The sequence below is a fragment of the Amphibalanus amphitrite genome, unplaced genomic scaffold, assembly GCF_019059575.1.
Source record: "Amphibalanus amphitrite isolate SeventyFive unplaced genomic scaffold, NRLGWU_Aamphi_draft 001836F_arrow, whole genome shotgun sequence".
Classification (NCBI taxonomy): domain Eukaryota; kingdom Metazoa; phylum Arthropoda; class Thecostraca; order Balanomorpha; family Balanidae; genus Amphibalanus; species Amphibalanus amphitrite.
Window position 1 is genome coordinate 70,251 of NW_024883329.1, and position 16,751 is coordinate 87,001.

The window sequence follows — 16,751 nt, forward strand, 5'->3', positions numbered from 1 at the left end:
CGTCTTTGTGCGAGACTTCTTACGCAATAAGGACCGTTTCTAACGGCGTGCGCGCAGCGGCGGGGGTAGTTCGCACGATGGGGTGGTCCTGCACACTGCAAGGAGTGTCCGTCATCATAAACCTGGGGCTGTTACAGTGGCGGACGAGTTAGTACAGGGGTGAAGCACAAAGCGGATGGCACTGATGCTCTAGTCGCTATGCAAAGTGGTCTCGGTCAGCTGGCACACAGCAGTGACCCATTTTGGCAGAGAAGGGGACGGGGAGGGTAGAGGGGGAGAGAGGAGGGCAGAGAGGGAGAGAGGGGCCGATATCCGGCGCGGGAGAAACCGCCCGGAAGGGGTTGTGCATGCGTGAAGGACAGAGAGACAGAGCGAGAGGGAGAGAGAGAGAGAGAAAGAGAGAGAGAGAGAAAGAGAAAGAGAGAGAGAGAGAGAGAGAGAGAGAGAGAGAGAGAGAGAGAGAGAGAAGTAGATAAAAGTCAGAGAAAGAATAGAAAAATAAAAAGACAGGAAAGGAAAAAAGAAGAGAGAGCAGTGCCTATGAACTATCTTCGTTTGCATTGTCCTCTTAATTAACATTCTTAATTGCAACAATCTCATAGTGACGCTAAGCACCTGGCAGTACAAGCAAAACGTCATTTGAAAAATAATGCATTTAAATTTGACTTGAACAATTTTTAAAGGCGCAGAAGTAAAAAGAGTGTTCCACTGTCGTCTGTCAGTGTTGGCTGCCTGCGGAGTGATGAATTGAATTTCAATCGAGCGAGATATATGTGTGTCATCACTCATCAGATGATATCAAAAGATATTGTTTTAATATGGCAATCAGAAACGTCGAAAAAGCACGTCGCAACGCAGCTCAAGATTTCTTAATGTCACATACTTTGCCTGTCAGGTGATGTGACCAATTTGACATATGTGCATTGTGCAATCGCCAGGTAAGTAGATGCACTGCTATCATCAGCATATCTCCCTACCTCGTCTGATAAACAACGCCAGGTCTAATGTTCATATTGCAAAACCATCATTTCGCCAGAAATGCCTCATCGGGACAAGTTTTGTTTCCACGCACCCTGCTCAATGTGGCTCTAATAATACAAAACACGTCTTTGATGGCCTATAATACATATTTACTCTATCATTCGCAAATATCTATCACTAATCTACCCGTGATTCGTATCAACTCTGACGCAAACCGGTCACCCGTGACCTCGCAACAAATCCGAGCGCTGACAAGCATTGTGCAGGCCATTTTCATGAACGGGATTCTGCAATGTTTAGTGTGCCGTGTGGGCCAAATGTCAAGTGCAACTGTGCACACTGTAGGTCTATTACGATGAGATGAGCTGGATACAAGACAGGTTCGCTGACCTCTACAGGGCAAGGATGGATGAGTGTTCACTTGATAAAAGTAAGCATCTGTTGCACAATGTGATCTGGCGACTAACAGATGTGCTGGACAAAAAGGATGATCGATGTTTTCTTTTTAAACAGAAGGTGATATGGGTATTAACAAAATAGTTATATGTTAGGAAACGAGAGCAGCTTACTTAAAAACTATTAATAGCTTTCAACAAACAAGGTGTAAAGCAACGGCAATTAAAATTAGTAACCAACCGTGTTATTTTGGCACCGTCATTCCTGTTATTTATGTATCTTATTTTATTTACTTTTTATGTCCAGCCTGCATTGTTACCAGCTTTCATCTTTCTCATTTCGATTCCGATACCTACATTCCGAAAAGATCACTGGAATAACCAGAAAATCTTCGGTGAAATCTCGCCGTCACTTCAGATGAAACACGATTGATTCATTTGCTGTATGTAAGGCATTTGAGCAAAATGTCACTGCTAACAAAAAAAATGTTTGTGACCTCACAAGTCTTATTATAGAGGTCTAACCCGACAGACATCAATATTAAAAATATACTGAGAGGTGCCTTGACTTTGAGCAAATGTCAGTCACCCTTACTTCACAGATTCTGAATTAGCATACATAAGCTCATACCTAGCCAATATCGAATGAACAAAATATTCATCAATAAAGACATGACACCGTATAACACTTCGTCATTTAAAAACAAAACTAATTGTTAAAATAACCCATGAATCACTTCTGGTTCATTGCATTGGCGCGCTTCTTCAAAGACCCGCAGGCCTCCACATGAGCCTCTAGTCCAAGGCTACTGATTGTATAGAACTCCCTCTAGCCCTTCAAACACACAACAGTCAAAACACGATTTCGTCCAGCCTAGCACACAACTATCTCATACAACGATCTCTCAGTTTACATGATCACACAGCAGCACTGTTTGGGGTAGTCGGGAAAGTGGATCTTCTGGCTGTTTCCGTAGATGAAGAAGTCGTCCTGTTTGCCGTCGTAGTGGTAGGTGACGCAAAACACCGGCACAGACTGAACAGAGTGACGCTGAAATAAAGGAACAGATGACGGTCAAGTATGTTTAATAATGCATCAATATTCAATATTTTTGAACTATTGTCATGGTAACATCTTCTTATCAATTGATACTCATGCATGCATTCATTCAATCAATCAATCAATCAATCATTCATTCATTCATTCATTCACTGTTCATTCGATTGTTCGATTATTGTTCATTTATTTGAGTTTTGAGTTTTGACGCTTTATTCATTCATTCGTTTCTTTGAATACCATCGCCTTTGATCCAGCTGTCAATGGCAATGGCAGCATTTTTTTTACTTTTCTTTCTACTGAGCTGCCCAGTTCAAATATTTTAGTGTCGTAGCGCAGCTCACCTGTCTGAATATCCTCTCCTGGGGCCACTGCTGGCCGTGTTTGTGCACCAGCTCCGAGGAGCTCTCGCTGACCAGTCGGTCCGGAAAGCCGACGATCGGGTGCACGCGCTGCTCCTCGGCTCTGAACACCTCCTGACCGGAGACGGAGCGGATCAGGTTATCGGGCAGGTCGGTGCGCTCCACCACCTTGATGTCCTTGTGGTTTTGCCTGACGAAACAGAAGGTAGGAGAGGTCAGGAGCTGCATGAAGAAAGGAGAACAGTTTCCAGGTTCAGAGGGAGATGCTTACTGTGTAAAAGAAATAATTTCGAAGCAAAGAGTTCCAGGGCTGGAGCACAATATTTGTGGTTGACAGAACAACAAAGAAATGGGAGAATCCTAAAGTTTCTGGAACAAAATCTTAGATGTAGATACTTTGAAATCTCTAAGAGCTTAAGAACAGGATTCAAAGTCAAAGACGGAAAAGGCAAAATAACTAATTATTTTCAGCCGAGCAGAGACGCGTTATTGAAAGGGGATGAATAATAATTCAGTTAGAGTAGCCAAGAACCCATTGTTGTAATTCTCTCAGATACTTCATGTTGTACATGTGTTTTGATAGCTGGAAATCTTAACAGAGAGCGATCATGTAATATAGTTTAAAAACAATGATAACGACGATCTATTTAATGTGAAACCGCAAATCATTGAAACCCAAATAGCTAGTCATTCGGAAAAGACAGCATTCGTTGCAGAACGTTGTCATTTCTTGGTCATTTCAACCCAACTTCAACTCGACTGAAGACCAACGCACGTGACAAGTCACTGCATATGCAACGGCGCTGACTTAAATTCTGTCACTTTCGCGACACTGTCGTATGCGACCATCTGATTTGCAACCGTCGCATTGCGAACGCTTCGTCCGCTTTCACTTCTCGTCTGAGACCGTGGTCGTGTTTAAAAGATGACACCACTCGCACATCCACTGTACTCAGTGAGAATTAGCATAGTGTGTGGGTTCTTTATAGAGCGGGTAGCGTCAGCTGCTATTAGGTAGGTATTGGTATGTGCACTGAAAAAATATAAAACACTGGTCGGGTGTTTTATCAGTGTATTATGGGTGTTAAGCACCATTAATGGTGTATCATGACACTAATAGCAGTGTCATTACCCCGTTCAACACCGTTATTGGTGTAATGGCATTGCTTGAACACGGTTTAAGGTGTCACATGACACTTGAAATAACACACTTGGGGTGTAATCGAGGTGTCTCAACTCCCATCTAACACCTTTTTTGGTGTTACAGAGAAAACATAACACCCGTTAGGTGTACTGAGGGTGCCATGTCATCCCTTAAACACCGTTTAAGGTGTCACACGACACTTGAAAAGCACACTTGGGATGTACTCGAAGTGTCGTAGCTCCCATTCAACACTCCTTTTGGTGTCAAAGAGAAAACAAAACACCCTCTGGGTGTATTGAAAGTGTCATGTCATCACTTAAACACCGTTTAAGGTGTCACACGACACTTGAAAGAGCACACCTGGGATGTAATCGAGGTGTCGTAACTCCCATTCAACACTCATAGCAGTGTCATTACCCCGTTGAACACCGTTATTGGTGTAATGACATTGCTTGAACACCGTTTAAGGTGTCACATGACACTTGAAATAACACACTTGGGGTGTAATCGAGGTGTCTCAACTCCCATCCAACACCTTTTTTGGTGTTACAGAGAAAACATAACACCCGTTAGGTGTACTGAGTGTGCCATGTCATCCCTTAAACACCGTTTAAGGTGTCACACGACACTTGAAAAGCACACTTGGGATGTACCCAAGCTAAGAGACATTCTAGCATAAAAATATTCAAATTACCAGCTTCGTTTATTAGTTACGGGAGCTTTCGAAAGACGTTCGTCTTTCTTCGTCAGCCTGTCTTTGCAGTGTCAGACACCATTGAAATTCCCTATGGGTGCAGTTGGGTAGATGGCGCTGCTGTGCTGTATGGTGTACAGAGTTTGCATTTATATTCTAATGGATTTGCTTCAACTACATCAAATAAACAAATCCACGATAATAAATAAATAAATTCATATACAATACTTCAAAGAAAACGCGTCGGGAAAATATTGGGAACATAATGCAGCCCTAGTAGCCCATGTTCAACCGTTGGCTTCCATGCGGCCGGCCGCCATACTAGTTTGAAACGTGCGCGACTGCGGGCGGAGGCGCTGGTGGGATTACGGTGTGTTGGGAGCATAAGTGTGTGCAAGTGAGTTAGAAGTGATCGTGAGTGGTGTCTTGGTACTCGAAGAGCTCCAGTTTTAGCAAAGGTGAGCTATTCTTGGCTAGCAATGGCACTGCTGCGGATTCCGAAAGACATGGTACTGGCCGCTGGGGGGGGGGGGGGATGGCGCAGGGGCGGATCCAGAAAATCTCCAAGGGAGGGGCCATTAGAAACCAGGAGGCCCCCATAATCCCACCTGTTGGAGGCCCCATCTTCCCACTTGTTGGCCCCCCCCCCAAAAAAAACTGCGTCTATTGAGCTTATCTAGCTGTTCAGGCAACATCTCAACATGAATAGAGGCTGCACACTCCCTGCACACTCAGCCTCAGTGTGCAGGGACTCAGGCTTGGAGTCCCTCTGTGCAGGATAGGAGACCTTCTGTGTGAGTTAGGAGGCCCTCTGTGTTGGCTAGGAGGCCCTTTGTTCGGATGCGAGTGGAGGCCTCTGTGTAGGCTAAGAGATTTTGTGTTTGTTAGGACATCTGTGCAGGCTCGGAGGCCCTCTGTGCAGGTTAGGAGGCCCTGTAAAAGTGGTCATCTCTGTGAGTATAAGAGACCTCCAAGTTATGAAAAGCTTTACCAATCTTCTAACACAAAGAAGTCTTCTCAGCTAGTCTTCTAAGAAATAACTAAGGGGGTAGGTTAAAAAAAAAACTCATCGGATTTCGGCCACTTTATTTTCAGGAGGCCCCCTTTTCAGCTTTTTAACTTTTTATTTTATTTTTGAAAAAAAAAATCGGCCAAGGGGGGGGGGCATGGCCCCCATGGCCCCCCCCCTTGTATCCGCGCCTGGGATGGCGGCATACTCCCGATAGGGGTTCTTTAATATCCGAAAAATATATCCTCAGATTTTTTTTCTCTTGTGTTGGTGTGCAATTTAACACGCACCCTGCTTGGGTATTTATCCGAATTCGTAACCCCACTGGAGAGGGGGAGGGGGTTGGATTCTGCTTATTTCTATTATGCTCCGCGTATCCATGCTGCTAGACTGATTTGCGATGCAATGTGGTGGCATTTGTTCCCTGCAACCTACATTCTGTGTGTAATTTCATAACGCTGTATCATATAGGTATGCATACAACTTATTGATTCCCCCATTGGGTACAGGGTGTCAGGTACAAATGTATCACTGGTAGTTTAAATGAATTGTTGGTAATAACAAGGTTGAATAACACCAATGATGAAAGTGGGTGTTCAGTTTATCACACATGTGAGCGTCATTCCCTGCAATGTCAGTGTTTGTTATCAATTTTACACCGTTACGAGTGTTACTAGGGTGTCTTAACAGTGTTGAAGTACACCCTTAATGGACGCCTGAAGGATGAGCTTAAATTCCAAAGGGCGTTAAAAACAACGTAACCCGAAGCTGATATTAAGGGAGCCTTAGATTAGGTCAAAGGTCAGGTCACCAAAGTTCATCGAAGGACAAATTTTGCCTCTTACGCCACTTGTTGACGAATCGGCGAATAACTTGTGAACGAATAGAGCTACAGCGCCGCCGAAAAGTACACCCAGTAGCTCTTTCAACGTTTTTTTGTGGGTGTGAAATGCGTCCTCAGATTTGATCTAAGATCAACTAATTGCCCTACAGAGGAGAAAACCCATGAAATAAACGGTTTTACAGAAATTGTTTTCTGCAGCAATTCATTTGATTCAAAACCGACACGACATTTAATGTTCCGGCATCGTGTTCCTCGATTTGAGACGCGTCTAATTAAAAAATAATATGACCGTCAAATGTGATTTTGAAAATCTGACCAAGGGTTATGGTGATGACCCGACCAGAAAGGTCATGTTACAAATTAGTCGATTAGTATTGTCGAGCTGAACACATCTTATGTGTTTTCATCGCTCTAGCTCTATAAAAAGTTACTGTAAAAAAAAACTGAATAGTGGATAGTGGATACATGTCATGACCTGATAGCACGTCTTGGGTATAAATAGAGTCACGGGTGCAATTTTCCCATTCAGTGTGTAATGTTTCTCTGTTATTCAATGTTTGGGGGCGTTAAGTATGACTTTCGTCCAAAAGAACACATTTCAATTTGTTCCCGTTGACTTATGCATAATGTTTGCATTTTTGACCTTACAGGTTACAGATATCAAGCTTCAGAGATACGTATTTATTCATAGTCATCTTAGATCTTATCAATCGCCTAAAATTTGAAAGTGATCACTCAGATAGTGTAGCATTGGCGAACAAACTCTTAATTTTCTGGGATGAGGTCACTTGATGTGGCCTGGTGACCTGACCTTGAGCGACCTGGGTATGAATTTTAACCCGGCGGCCGCTGGGCCTCCGCGCCACCCGCCGGCCGCTGGGGGGGGGGGGGCATATAGTTGCCCCCCCCCTTTACTTCCGCGGCGATATCGTCGCAACGCGAAGAGATAGAGAAGCGAAACTTTGCATACATCTTCCTGAATACCTAGCCGAGGTTGTGTCCAAATTTGGTGTCGATCCCATTTGAAATGACGTCACAGTGACGTCATAAGTCAAATTGTAGATTTGCGACTCTCAGTTTGCTCACGATACATCAGGTATATGGGACCGAATATAAAGGGCCGATTATTGGTTAGGAACTAGATGGAAGTGCACTTAGATGTTTTAGGATGACAGCAGGTGCTGTCTAGTTCATTTACAGTTGAGTTTCATGCTCAGCGTCATCAGAAACGGTCCATATCGGAAAACGATAAAACTTTATGACGTCACTGTGACGTCATCTTAGATGCTACAACCACCAAACTTTCTTCAAACATTGCCTAGATATTCATTTGAAGCTATGCCAAGTTTCACGTTCGTAGCTCATCAGGTTTCGGAGATATTCTACAAAACGTAAAGGGGGGGCAACTTTATGCCCCCCCCCCAGCGGCTCGTGGGTTAACATGTGCAAAAATCTTGGACAAAAGTGGGCAGGGCGCCGCCGTTTTTTTAAGATCTGCGAAATACCGCAGGAGGGGGAGTGGTGTTCATGTTCAAACACCTCAAGCCCGCCGCGGAGTCATCCTATACTTGTTTTTGTAGTCTGTACGTGTTTCTATTTCTAAGTGTCGTCCTTTCGTGTTTCTCCAGAATATGCCTCCCTGGATCTTCCCAGATGCCGCCTAGTGAGAACCCAGCGGAGCTTCACTTATAGGGCTGCATCCGCCTGGAACGCCCAATTAACACGCAGTTAGACTGGATAGCACCGGAGAGGCCCAAGTGAATCACCAGCGCTGTGTTTTAAACAAAATGTTTTAGGTCTTGCAATGTGTCTCATTTTTAACCATGCTTTTACCAGTGTACAATGACTGAATTCGTAATACCCACCATGTGGAGAATTCTAATAAATGACTCTGACTCTGACTCTGAAAAGCCAAGAACATAAACATTTTCATGGAGCAAACGGTCTTCGAAGTGGAGCTCAGTTGCCATGTACCCACTCAAGTGCGCTCCGTTTTCAAAGAGCTGAAGCAAAGGGCAAAGAGATAGAAGGGCTCAGAGATCAAGCTTCGGGCCGCGCTGAAGTGAACAGAGCTGTAAAAGGTGTGTGTGGCGAGGGAGGGGGGGGGGGGGGTAGGCACGACAGGCGATTATGAACTGCGAAGTGTGTGAATAGGGCTAGAGAGAGCTAGCGTCCTACGGCGACCTCGGTGAACACTGAACTGATACGGACTTAAGAGGGAGGAGGGGGGCTGATATGTAGTAGACATGTGCATGGATCCGAGTGATTGATCCATGATCTCAGTGGATCTTAAAGCAAACGACAAGCTTGGATCTATAATCCCATTGTATCCCACGTAGAAAATGTATCCTGAATCTCTGAATCTATGATCTCATTGCATCTTATAACAAACCAAAATCAGGATCTGAGATCCGATTGAATCCCACCACATGCAACATAATGAAACCATGTTTCCATGCGACTTGTTTTGAATTTTGAATTTGAATTTGCGTTGTTTTAAATTTTCTCCGTGTACCAACTGCGCCACTGGAGCCGCCCATATACTCCATGACACCCACAGGGTGTCATTGAGTATATGGAGCCTGTGGGCTCCCTGTGGGTGTCAACTTGGTGACACCGTTATAAGTGTAAGCAGCGCTGTGACACCTTTAAATTACACCCGTGGGTATGCAGTTTAACACACACCCAGGCGATTATTCCCCCCAGTATCCCTATGGGTGTCAACTTGGTGACACCGTTATAAGCGTTGTGTTGTGACACCTTTAAATTACACCCGTGGGTATGCAGTTTAACACACACCCAAGCGATTATTCCCCCCAGTATCCCTACGGGTGTTATCTTGGTGACACCATTATAAGTGTAAATAGGGTGTCTGAGGGGAGTCGAAACGCACCCTTGTCTGGGGTGTATGACACCACAGTACAGAAACTGGACACCCTTAGGGATAGTACAATGGTGTATCTTGACGCTCATATAAGTGTTATCTGACACCTTTCAAAAACACCCGTGGGTATGCAGTTTAACCACTTACACCGTTAGCAGTGTTTTAAATTTTCTCCGTGTGAGGTTGCGTCATAATAAGACGAGCATAGGTGTGGTTGGAACGATAACATATCGTGTAAGGTAACTACTAAGCACCAACACATGCAAAATGAAAGTGGATCTACTCATCCTTTCGTTTGGTAGATCTTGCGAATGGTTTGTCTGCCATTTTTATATGCTTGCTTGGCATACGAAATTGCTCGATAAATTTAAAACACTATTTTTTATGAAAAGAAGCATCCTGAAGCAATACAATTTTGGAATTTTCACTACGCAAAAGGGTCACCAGATTTTCCCCTAAATGTTTCAAGGCAATAAAAACAGGAAAGATAGGACGTCGGGAAAAAGCTGGCCCAATTTCAAAAACATTTCAAAAATATACCGGAAAGAAGACACTAAAAAAGACATTTTACAAAATGATTCCTTCCAGGCCTTTACATGAACATCCTGGTTCACAAAATTTATCTCGCTGAGGTGTGCAAATGCTACCAGATCTGCCACCCTAAAGAACTCTGGCAAGAAGCTGCGGTGAAAGTCCTCTCCGCACCGGTCGAGCCTAAAAAGCCGCGACAACAATGGTGGCTCCGACGTCCCGCGTCTCGTGGTGTCGTGTGCCCTTCCTCTCTTCTCTACCTTACGGGCGCTCTACCCTCTTCCCTCCCCAACGCTCTTTACTGCTTGAAGTCAGGTGATCACTAGTGGATGAGGCAAGAAAATGAGTTTGAGCACAGCAAGGGGCGCCACAGGCATGTGAGTTTGGCATGGTAGCTTGCCAATTAAAGTCGATTTTAGTCGAACTAGCATTCGGAACCGAAAATCAGGACAATTAATTTATTTCCTTTTCGGTACTAACCATACCTCACATGCGAATTAATCCTTCATGAAACGATAACTATTTACGAGCAAACCTATGGATGGTTAAAACTGGACTAGTTTTCAGCGTGGATCTCTATAAATGCGGAAACACATACACCATGATGCACACAAAATCGGACCGCCACTTCAAACAAATCAAACACCTCTCACTTCTCAGCTCACCTCACTCATCTAACTCATCCTTCTCACCATTTGACTGTGAGTTCCACGAAGCAGCGGATGTGACCGACGGCCTCACATGTGGGACAAGGAATCATCCCAGCGGTATGGCAAGTGAGACAGCGTCTGGAACCTCGGCCATGACAGAAGGAGCAAGCGTTGTTCGATTGGCTCGACACTGTCGATATGCCGTGCGAATGGCAAAAAGTGCACCGTGTCTGCGAAAAAAACGGTAGGGAGAGAGAGAGAGAGAGAGAGAGAGAGAGAGAGAGAGAGAGAGAGAGAGAGAGAGAGAGAGAGAGAGAGAGAGAGAGAGAGAGAGAGAGAGAGAGAGAGAGAGAGAGAGAGAGAGAGGGAGAAAGATGAAGTCAAGGCGTAACATTCAAAAGAATCATAAATATTGTTTCTTAGCACTTAATATTACCCTCACTTTTTTCACACTTCGTGCGTAGTTTATACCAGCCTTCCGTATGAATGGCTTCGTTTTCTGCCTAGGTTGCATTGCATGGCAGTGCCTAACTTCATAAAACCGGTTAGTATAAATGCGTAACTTACGAACAGCATCAGTCAGGACAGGTCCCAACTTATCAATCACTGCGCACATCAATGGGTATCATGCGTACCCCCGTCAGCGTCAGTGCGTACCTTATGTTTCCTGTCCGTATCAGAGCGTAACTTATGCATTCGCGTAGCACGTAACTTACGTATCCACCTCCGTGGTAGAGCGTAACTTACGTATCCACGCCCGTGGCAGCGCGTACAGCGCGTCTCCCGGAGACCGCGGCAGTCGTGGCAGACACGTACCGTCTGCGTGTTGGGCACCTCTGCCACAGAGTTCAGGTTCTGGGGCACGCACCAGAGGGCGGTCAAAACGCGCAGAGGGCGCGGGAAGCGAGTGAGGGGACAGAGCAGACAAGTACATTTTCCGTGACAACACTACCAAGTGATGTGTTAGGCATTACACCATACTCCTATCTTGATCATCCATCAACCCATGGTCTTCACGATAATCTATATGCGAGTTGAGTCTTGAGGGCGAAAACGTGAATCCACAACAGGCAGCTTTCGATGATGGGCGCTGCTATGATTCGTCTCTTTCGGTCTCTTTCGGTACGTACCTGGAACCACTGGGAGGGCTCCAGGGTGATCAGCACGTCCCAGGGTCCTGGCGGAGGACCGCTGGGCGGCGGCACGGTCTCACCACGCCACGGCACGTAGTTCCATCGCGTGATGCGCGTCTCCGTCATGGTCTCGAGCGTGTACTGCCGAAACGGGAGGGGTCAGGGGTCAGAAAGGTGCTGCAGAGGTCATGTGGGTCACATTGGGTCAGGCATGTCAACTAGACTCGTATGCAGTTGTGGAAAGTTAAATGCATCATATTTGAAGTGCGGAGTCGTATGTCGTCTCGCGATGAGATGCCGCCTAGAGCAGCAATTCATCCCTGGAAACTACCTGACTTGGAACAGAACTGAGGCCTCTTGCACCAAACTACCTAGCTAGGTAAAATCGAAAAACCGGTTTCAGAATAAGCTAATCTAAAGGTGGTAAATTTGTTTGCAATAGCCCAATACATAATCCTACATGTGCTTGCTAAATTTTGCACGCAAATTGTTACATTTGAGACTTGGACTGGGTATACGATGCAAAATAATTCAAGCATTGGTGCAAGAGGATTTTGGTGCAAGAGGCCTCTGCACAATTTCGCGTCAGCAACAGCCCACCTTGACAGTCCCAAGCCGCCATCTCCTCCCTTCGCTCCGTCGTGCTGTTTTTTTTACGCTCTTTGCGTCTAACAAGAGCATTTCAGAGTCGGTAGAATGATACGAATTAGGGGGGGGGGGGAGACATTGATCTGGGCGGGCACCCTGGTGAACCGTCGGGGCTGAGCCCGTCCAGTGGACAGGCCACCCAGCCCCGTAACAGTCACCGCAGTCGCACCCGGCTACGGGTCTGCTTCTGCAGGGGTGGAGCATGCAACGACGGAACGGAGGTCCGTTGATTCTGTCCTCAGGATAGTCGACTCCCTCTTCTCGACGCCTCCACCCCCTGTTCTCCCCCTTATTCCCATCATGCTTCCGGCCAGTGCAGTGGCGGATCCAGGGGGGGGGACAAAATGGGCATTTGCCCCTCCCAAATGGCATAATTTTAACATTACGCCTATGGACGAGGCATGGAAAGAATCGATAAATTGTTATGGTTTGCCCCTCCCAAAACTCTGAGCTGGATCCGCCACTGCTTCCGGCTCTGCAATGGGCTCTTCTCTGCTCATTAGACCGAAAGTGCCTAACAACAAAACAAACAAACAATCCCATCTTCCATACCTTCAAGGCGGGTGTGGGCGTCACCGTGACAATCTTCATGTCCTCGATGGGTCCCTTTCCGAAGCAGCAGTGCTCGGCCACATAGCCGGCCACAATCTCTCTGATCCTCTCTGTGCTGGGTACTTCGTGCTGCACGTTCACCTGGCCGTAATTCTCCGGCGGAGGGGGCAGGGCGGCAGGAGGCGGCGGAGGCGCTCCCCCTGTGCACAGAGGAGGGGGGAGTGAGTTTCAGCTGGAATGGGTAACGGTGGTTTACCTCTACTGTCTCCGTGCCATTCCTGCATTAGGTAACAATGACAGAAAGATCAAAATGATAGAAGTTCGTTTACAATTCACATGCCTGCTCGTTTACACTTCAACGTAAAACTACAACGTGAACAGAACTCTATGGAAGTAAAAATAGTGTAGCACTGGGTTTATGGCCCACGCTCCTTTACCACATTTTTTCGTAATTCATCCTTCCCTTCTCGCACAGTATTTCTCTTCAATCCTTCATCCCACTCGCAGCCTTATCCCTCCAAGTCCCCGCACATCCCTCCACCTACCTCCAGTGAAGTCGAGTCCCTCGTAGCCGGGCAGCTTGTCCATGGAGTCGATGGGCGGCGCCGTCGGCGAGGGGTCACTGCCCTCCTCTGCCAGCTCCTCGTCCGGAGTCGGCGAGGCGCGGCCCTCCAGTTTGGCAGCCGTCTCCGGCTTCAGAAAGTCCACTGGAGGCGCGGATTCTTGCGAAGGAGCGCCCTGTTGTGGGTATTGCCCTTGAGGTGGATATTGCCCCTTCTGCGGATATTGTCCTTGAGGATATTGCCCTTGTGGTGGATATTGTCCTTGCTGCGGATATTGTCCTTGAGGATATTGCCCTTGCTGCGGATATTGCCCTTGCTGTGGATATTGCCCTTGCTGTGGATATTGCCCTTGCTGTGGATGTTCTCCTTGCTGTTGAGGATACGCTCCCGGATTATAATGCCCATGTTGCGGTGGATATTGACCCGCTGGCGGCCGGCACCGGGACAGTGGGACTGGATCCTGACCCGTCTGCAGTGGGTTTTGGTCAACTCCCACACCACCGGAGAAGCCACTTTGCACTTCCACGACACAATGAGATCGGCATGTCGATGTCTTCGCCGCGCTGGCGAATTTAGCTTTGGTGAACATCAGACTGTTGAAATAGTCGTCTAGGATGAAACGATTATTTCGATTGAACTCTTTGAACTTATATTAATTTAATTGATGCTTGAACTGATCTTGAGTGTGCGTTAGATAACTGGTACATTTGGTCTGAAAGAAATGGAAATTTATCGGTGAGAGGAATCATAAATGATGATAACTCATACAGCCAATAGCAGCCTCACGAATGACCTGTTAGTTATATCTTCACAGTGTTTCATAAAAATGGCTTACCTTATAAGCAGTTGGGCGTTTACTGGGCGTTGTCAAACCAACCACTGCCACTCAAAATATGTGTCGTACTGTCGCGGTATACTTTGAATCAGTGAAAGAGCCGTATCAGACACAATAGTCATTATCGGGACTGGCATGGGCGTACATACGAACCAGGGGTCGTGGCCCGTATGTCAACGTACTACTTATCAAAGCAGCGATAGGCTATCACACTCTAAGTCTTGCCATATGTCTCGGTAAACGACGAGGACCTTGATAAGACATGGAAAACACAAATGGAAAGCGACAGTCACGTTAGCAATTGCTTCCACCAAGTGCTCTAGCACACGCTTGGGCGGCCCGTAAAATGCCAAATAAATTTGTACTAAAATAAATTTGAATACCGTGAGAGAATAATAGTCACATCACACGCTAAAAAATACATGCTTGCATCTCTTTTGCAACAGCGATGAAATTACACGCAGCATTCATGAGTACCCGAAGCCTACCCTGGCAATCCTGACTGTGCCACTGTGACCGCGACCCGCCCACTTCCCACACACAGAAAAATATTAACAGCTATATATTATATTAGCTTATGTATTATATAAATATTATAAATATTAGCTACATGTAGCAAAACACCCAACCCTCCTAACAGTGTTCTATTACCTTCTTCCTGGTGTTCATTTAGAAGCGCGAGTAATTTAAGCGGGGAAGGGACTAAATTAACTTTCCTCAAGTGCTCAGATATGTACTGTGCAATTACACCGCTAACGGTGTCAATATAATCTGTGTGCACACACACCTCACCTCCAAATGTGAGCCTGGCTGGGTCAGCTCTTCTCCGAAGCTTGCAGTATTTTAACATATAAGCACAAACACTAGTTACGCCTGATTCTATAACGCAGCTCTTAAAACGCTGTAAAACAGGTTAGAAGTGAGGACCTTTTCTGTTGTCGGACCGTTGTCGGACCCTGGCGATAAACTGGTACGTCCCGAGTTCCACATCCGAGTCTCGCACGCCGCAAGCATTGGCGAGCTGTGTTGGCTGCCTCAAGTCCCCCCCCCCGCTTCCTTATCTCCCCCCCCCCCCGGGTGCTACAGCTTTAGGCCGGGATCTGGCGATTCAGGCGTGTTGCAGAGTATTGCAAAGGCAGAAATTGAGGTCGCCAATCTAAATTTAGCTGATGTAATTCTGGCAAAGTTCTACCTGACGTGATTGATAAGCTGTTAAGCAGAAATAGCAGTGCAGATCAGTTTAACTCTGTAAACGGTGGAATGGTTCAGGATAAGGAAACGATTTAATATCGCCCATCGTATCGAGTATCATCTAATTCGGCCTTTCGATCACATTTAAAATGTTAACATCCCTGGCCTGCATTCACTATGGGAATTCTTATCATTCGGTAGTGCTGATAAGTCATTGTTGATAGAGCATTGTCATTGTCATTAGAAAATGCATCCGTGAAGCCCAAGCTTCCTGAAGTCATCTGTTGTCCATGCACTGTCATTGACACGTGTCGTGTCGGCAGTTCGATAAAACACATCGAAACCAATGTTCCTGAGTCTGTCACAAGTAAGCAACAGCTATAAGAAATCCTTTAACATTTAAGCAAGCTCTGACAGCTTTTCTTCAAACGATTTACCTACAGGGTGTCCCAGAATTACCCGGACATTGTTAATTAGCGTATAAAATAAGGCAAACATGATTGCGCTTTTTTCTTTTTATCGTCCTATATAGTCAACTAGGGTGGCTGTGAAATAGCACATGCAATAGATACGCTTGTTACAAGATCAGCCGACAATGATTGAAAATGCTAGCCATTGCTGGTCTCAGTTGTTTTACGGCTTTCCCGAAACTGGGTGAAGGCCTGTTTCCTTTGACCTGTTGCCGGAGGATAATACGATCATATAAGATAAACTTAACATCAAAGTGTTCCCAGGTCATAAGGCATTATCCCCCAAAACAAAAATTGCTGCCTGCACCACTTTTGCCGCGTTTTTTACATCTGAAGTGGAGAAGCTCCATGTCTGACTTTGGCTTCCAACAGATTTGGTTTCCAAAACAAACCCGTTCATGGCCATTGGGTTTACGGCATCCAGTTTTTTTACTGGTAGAATATTACCGCAGTAGTACTCTGTGCTCTGTACTCTGTGCCAACGGCTGTCGTTCGGCCATCATATCAAGCCGAATGAGTGCACGGTGGCTCAAAATGTCTCACAATTTGATTTTCGACGGGTGCCTGGCCGTCTCTGCTGTTGGGGCGTTGTAGCCATCTGACGTTCACACACGCCTTTTTCGGGCAGTTCAAATGACAGAATACCTTCGTTAGACCACAAAGTGTGCTTCAATATAATTTTTGTTGTATATGTTATATTTTTGGGATGAATTGTAGTGGTTTTCGCTGCTTTTCCCGTAGTTTTCGCATATTTTTCAGGCGAGGTACCCCAAATTCCAAAATTTTGCGAAGATAGTGGTGGAAAGTA

At 45.8% G+C, this 16,751-nt stretch overlaps 1 protein-coding gene across 2 annotated transcripts; it reads right to left on the reverse strand.

Annotated features, from left to right (window-relative positions):
• Positions 1 to 1,805: 1,805 nt before the first annotated feature.
• Positions 1,806 to 14,429, reverse strand: LOC122375424 (protein SSUH2 homolog). 2 transcript variants are annotated; one of them, XM_043354802.1, is made up of 8 exons: positions 14,283 to 14,429; positions 13,430 to 14,159; positions 12,885 to 13,084; positions 11,682 to 11,825; positions 11,299 to 11,406; positions 10,594 to 10,781; positions 2,778 to 2,985; positions 1,806 to 2,427 (listed from the first exon to the last, which is right to left on the reverse strand). In XM_043354802.1, the coding sequence occupies exons 2-8, from the start codon at positions 14,034 to 14,036 to the stop codon at positions 2,287 to 2,289; spliced, it is 1,596 nt and encodes a 531-aa protein (XP_043210737.1). In that variant the 5' UTR covers positions 14,037 to 14,159; positions 14,283 to 14,429; the 3' UTR covers positions 1,806 to 2,286. The 2 variants fall into 2 exon arrangements, with proteins under 2 accessions (XP_043210737.1, XP_043210735.1); XM_043354800.1 differs by having other exon boundaries at positions 2,778 to 2,909; positions 14,283 to 14,359.
• Positions 14,430 to 16,751: the final 2,322 nt, after the last annotated feature.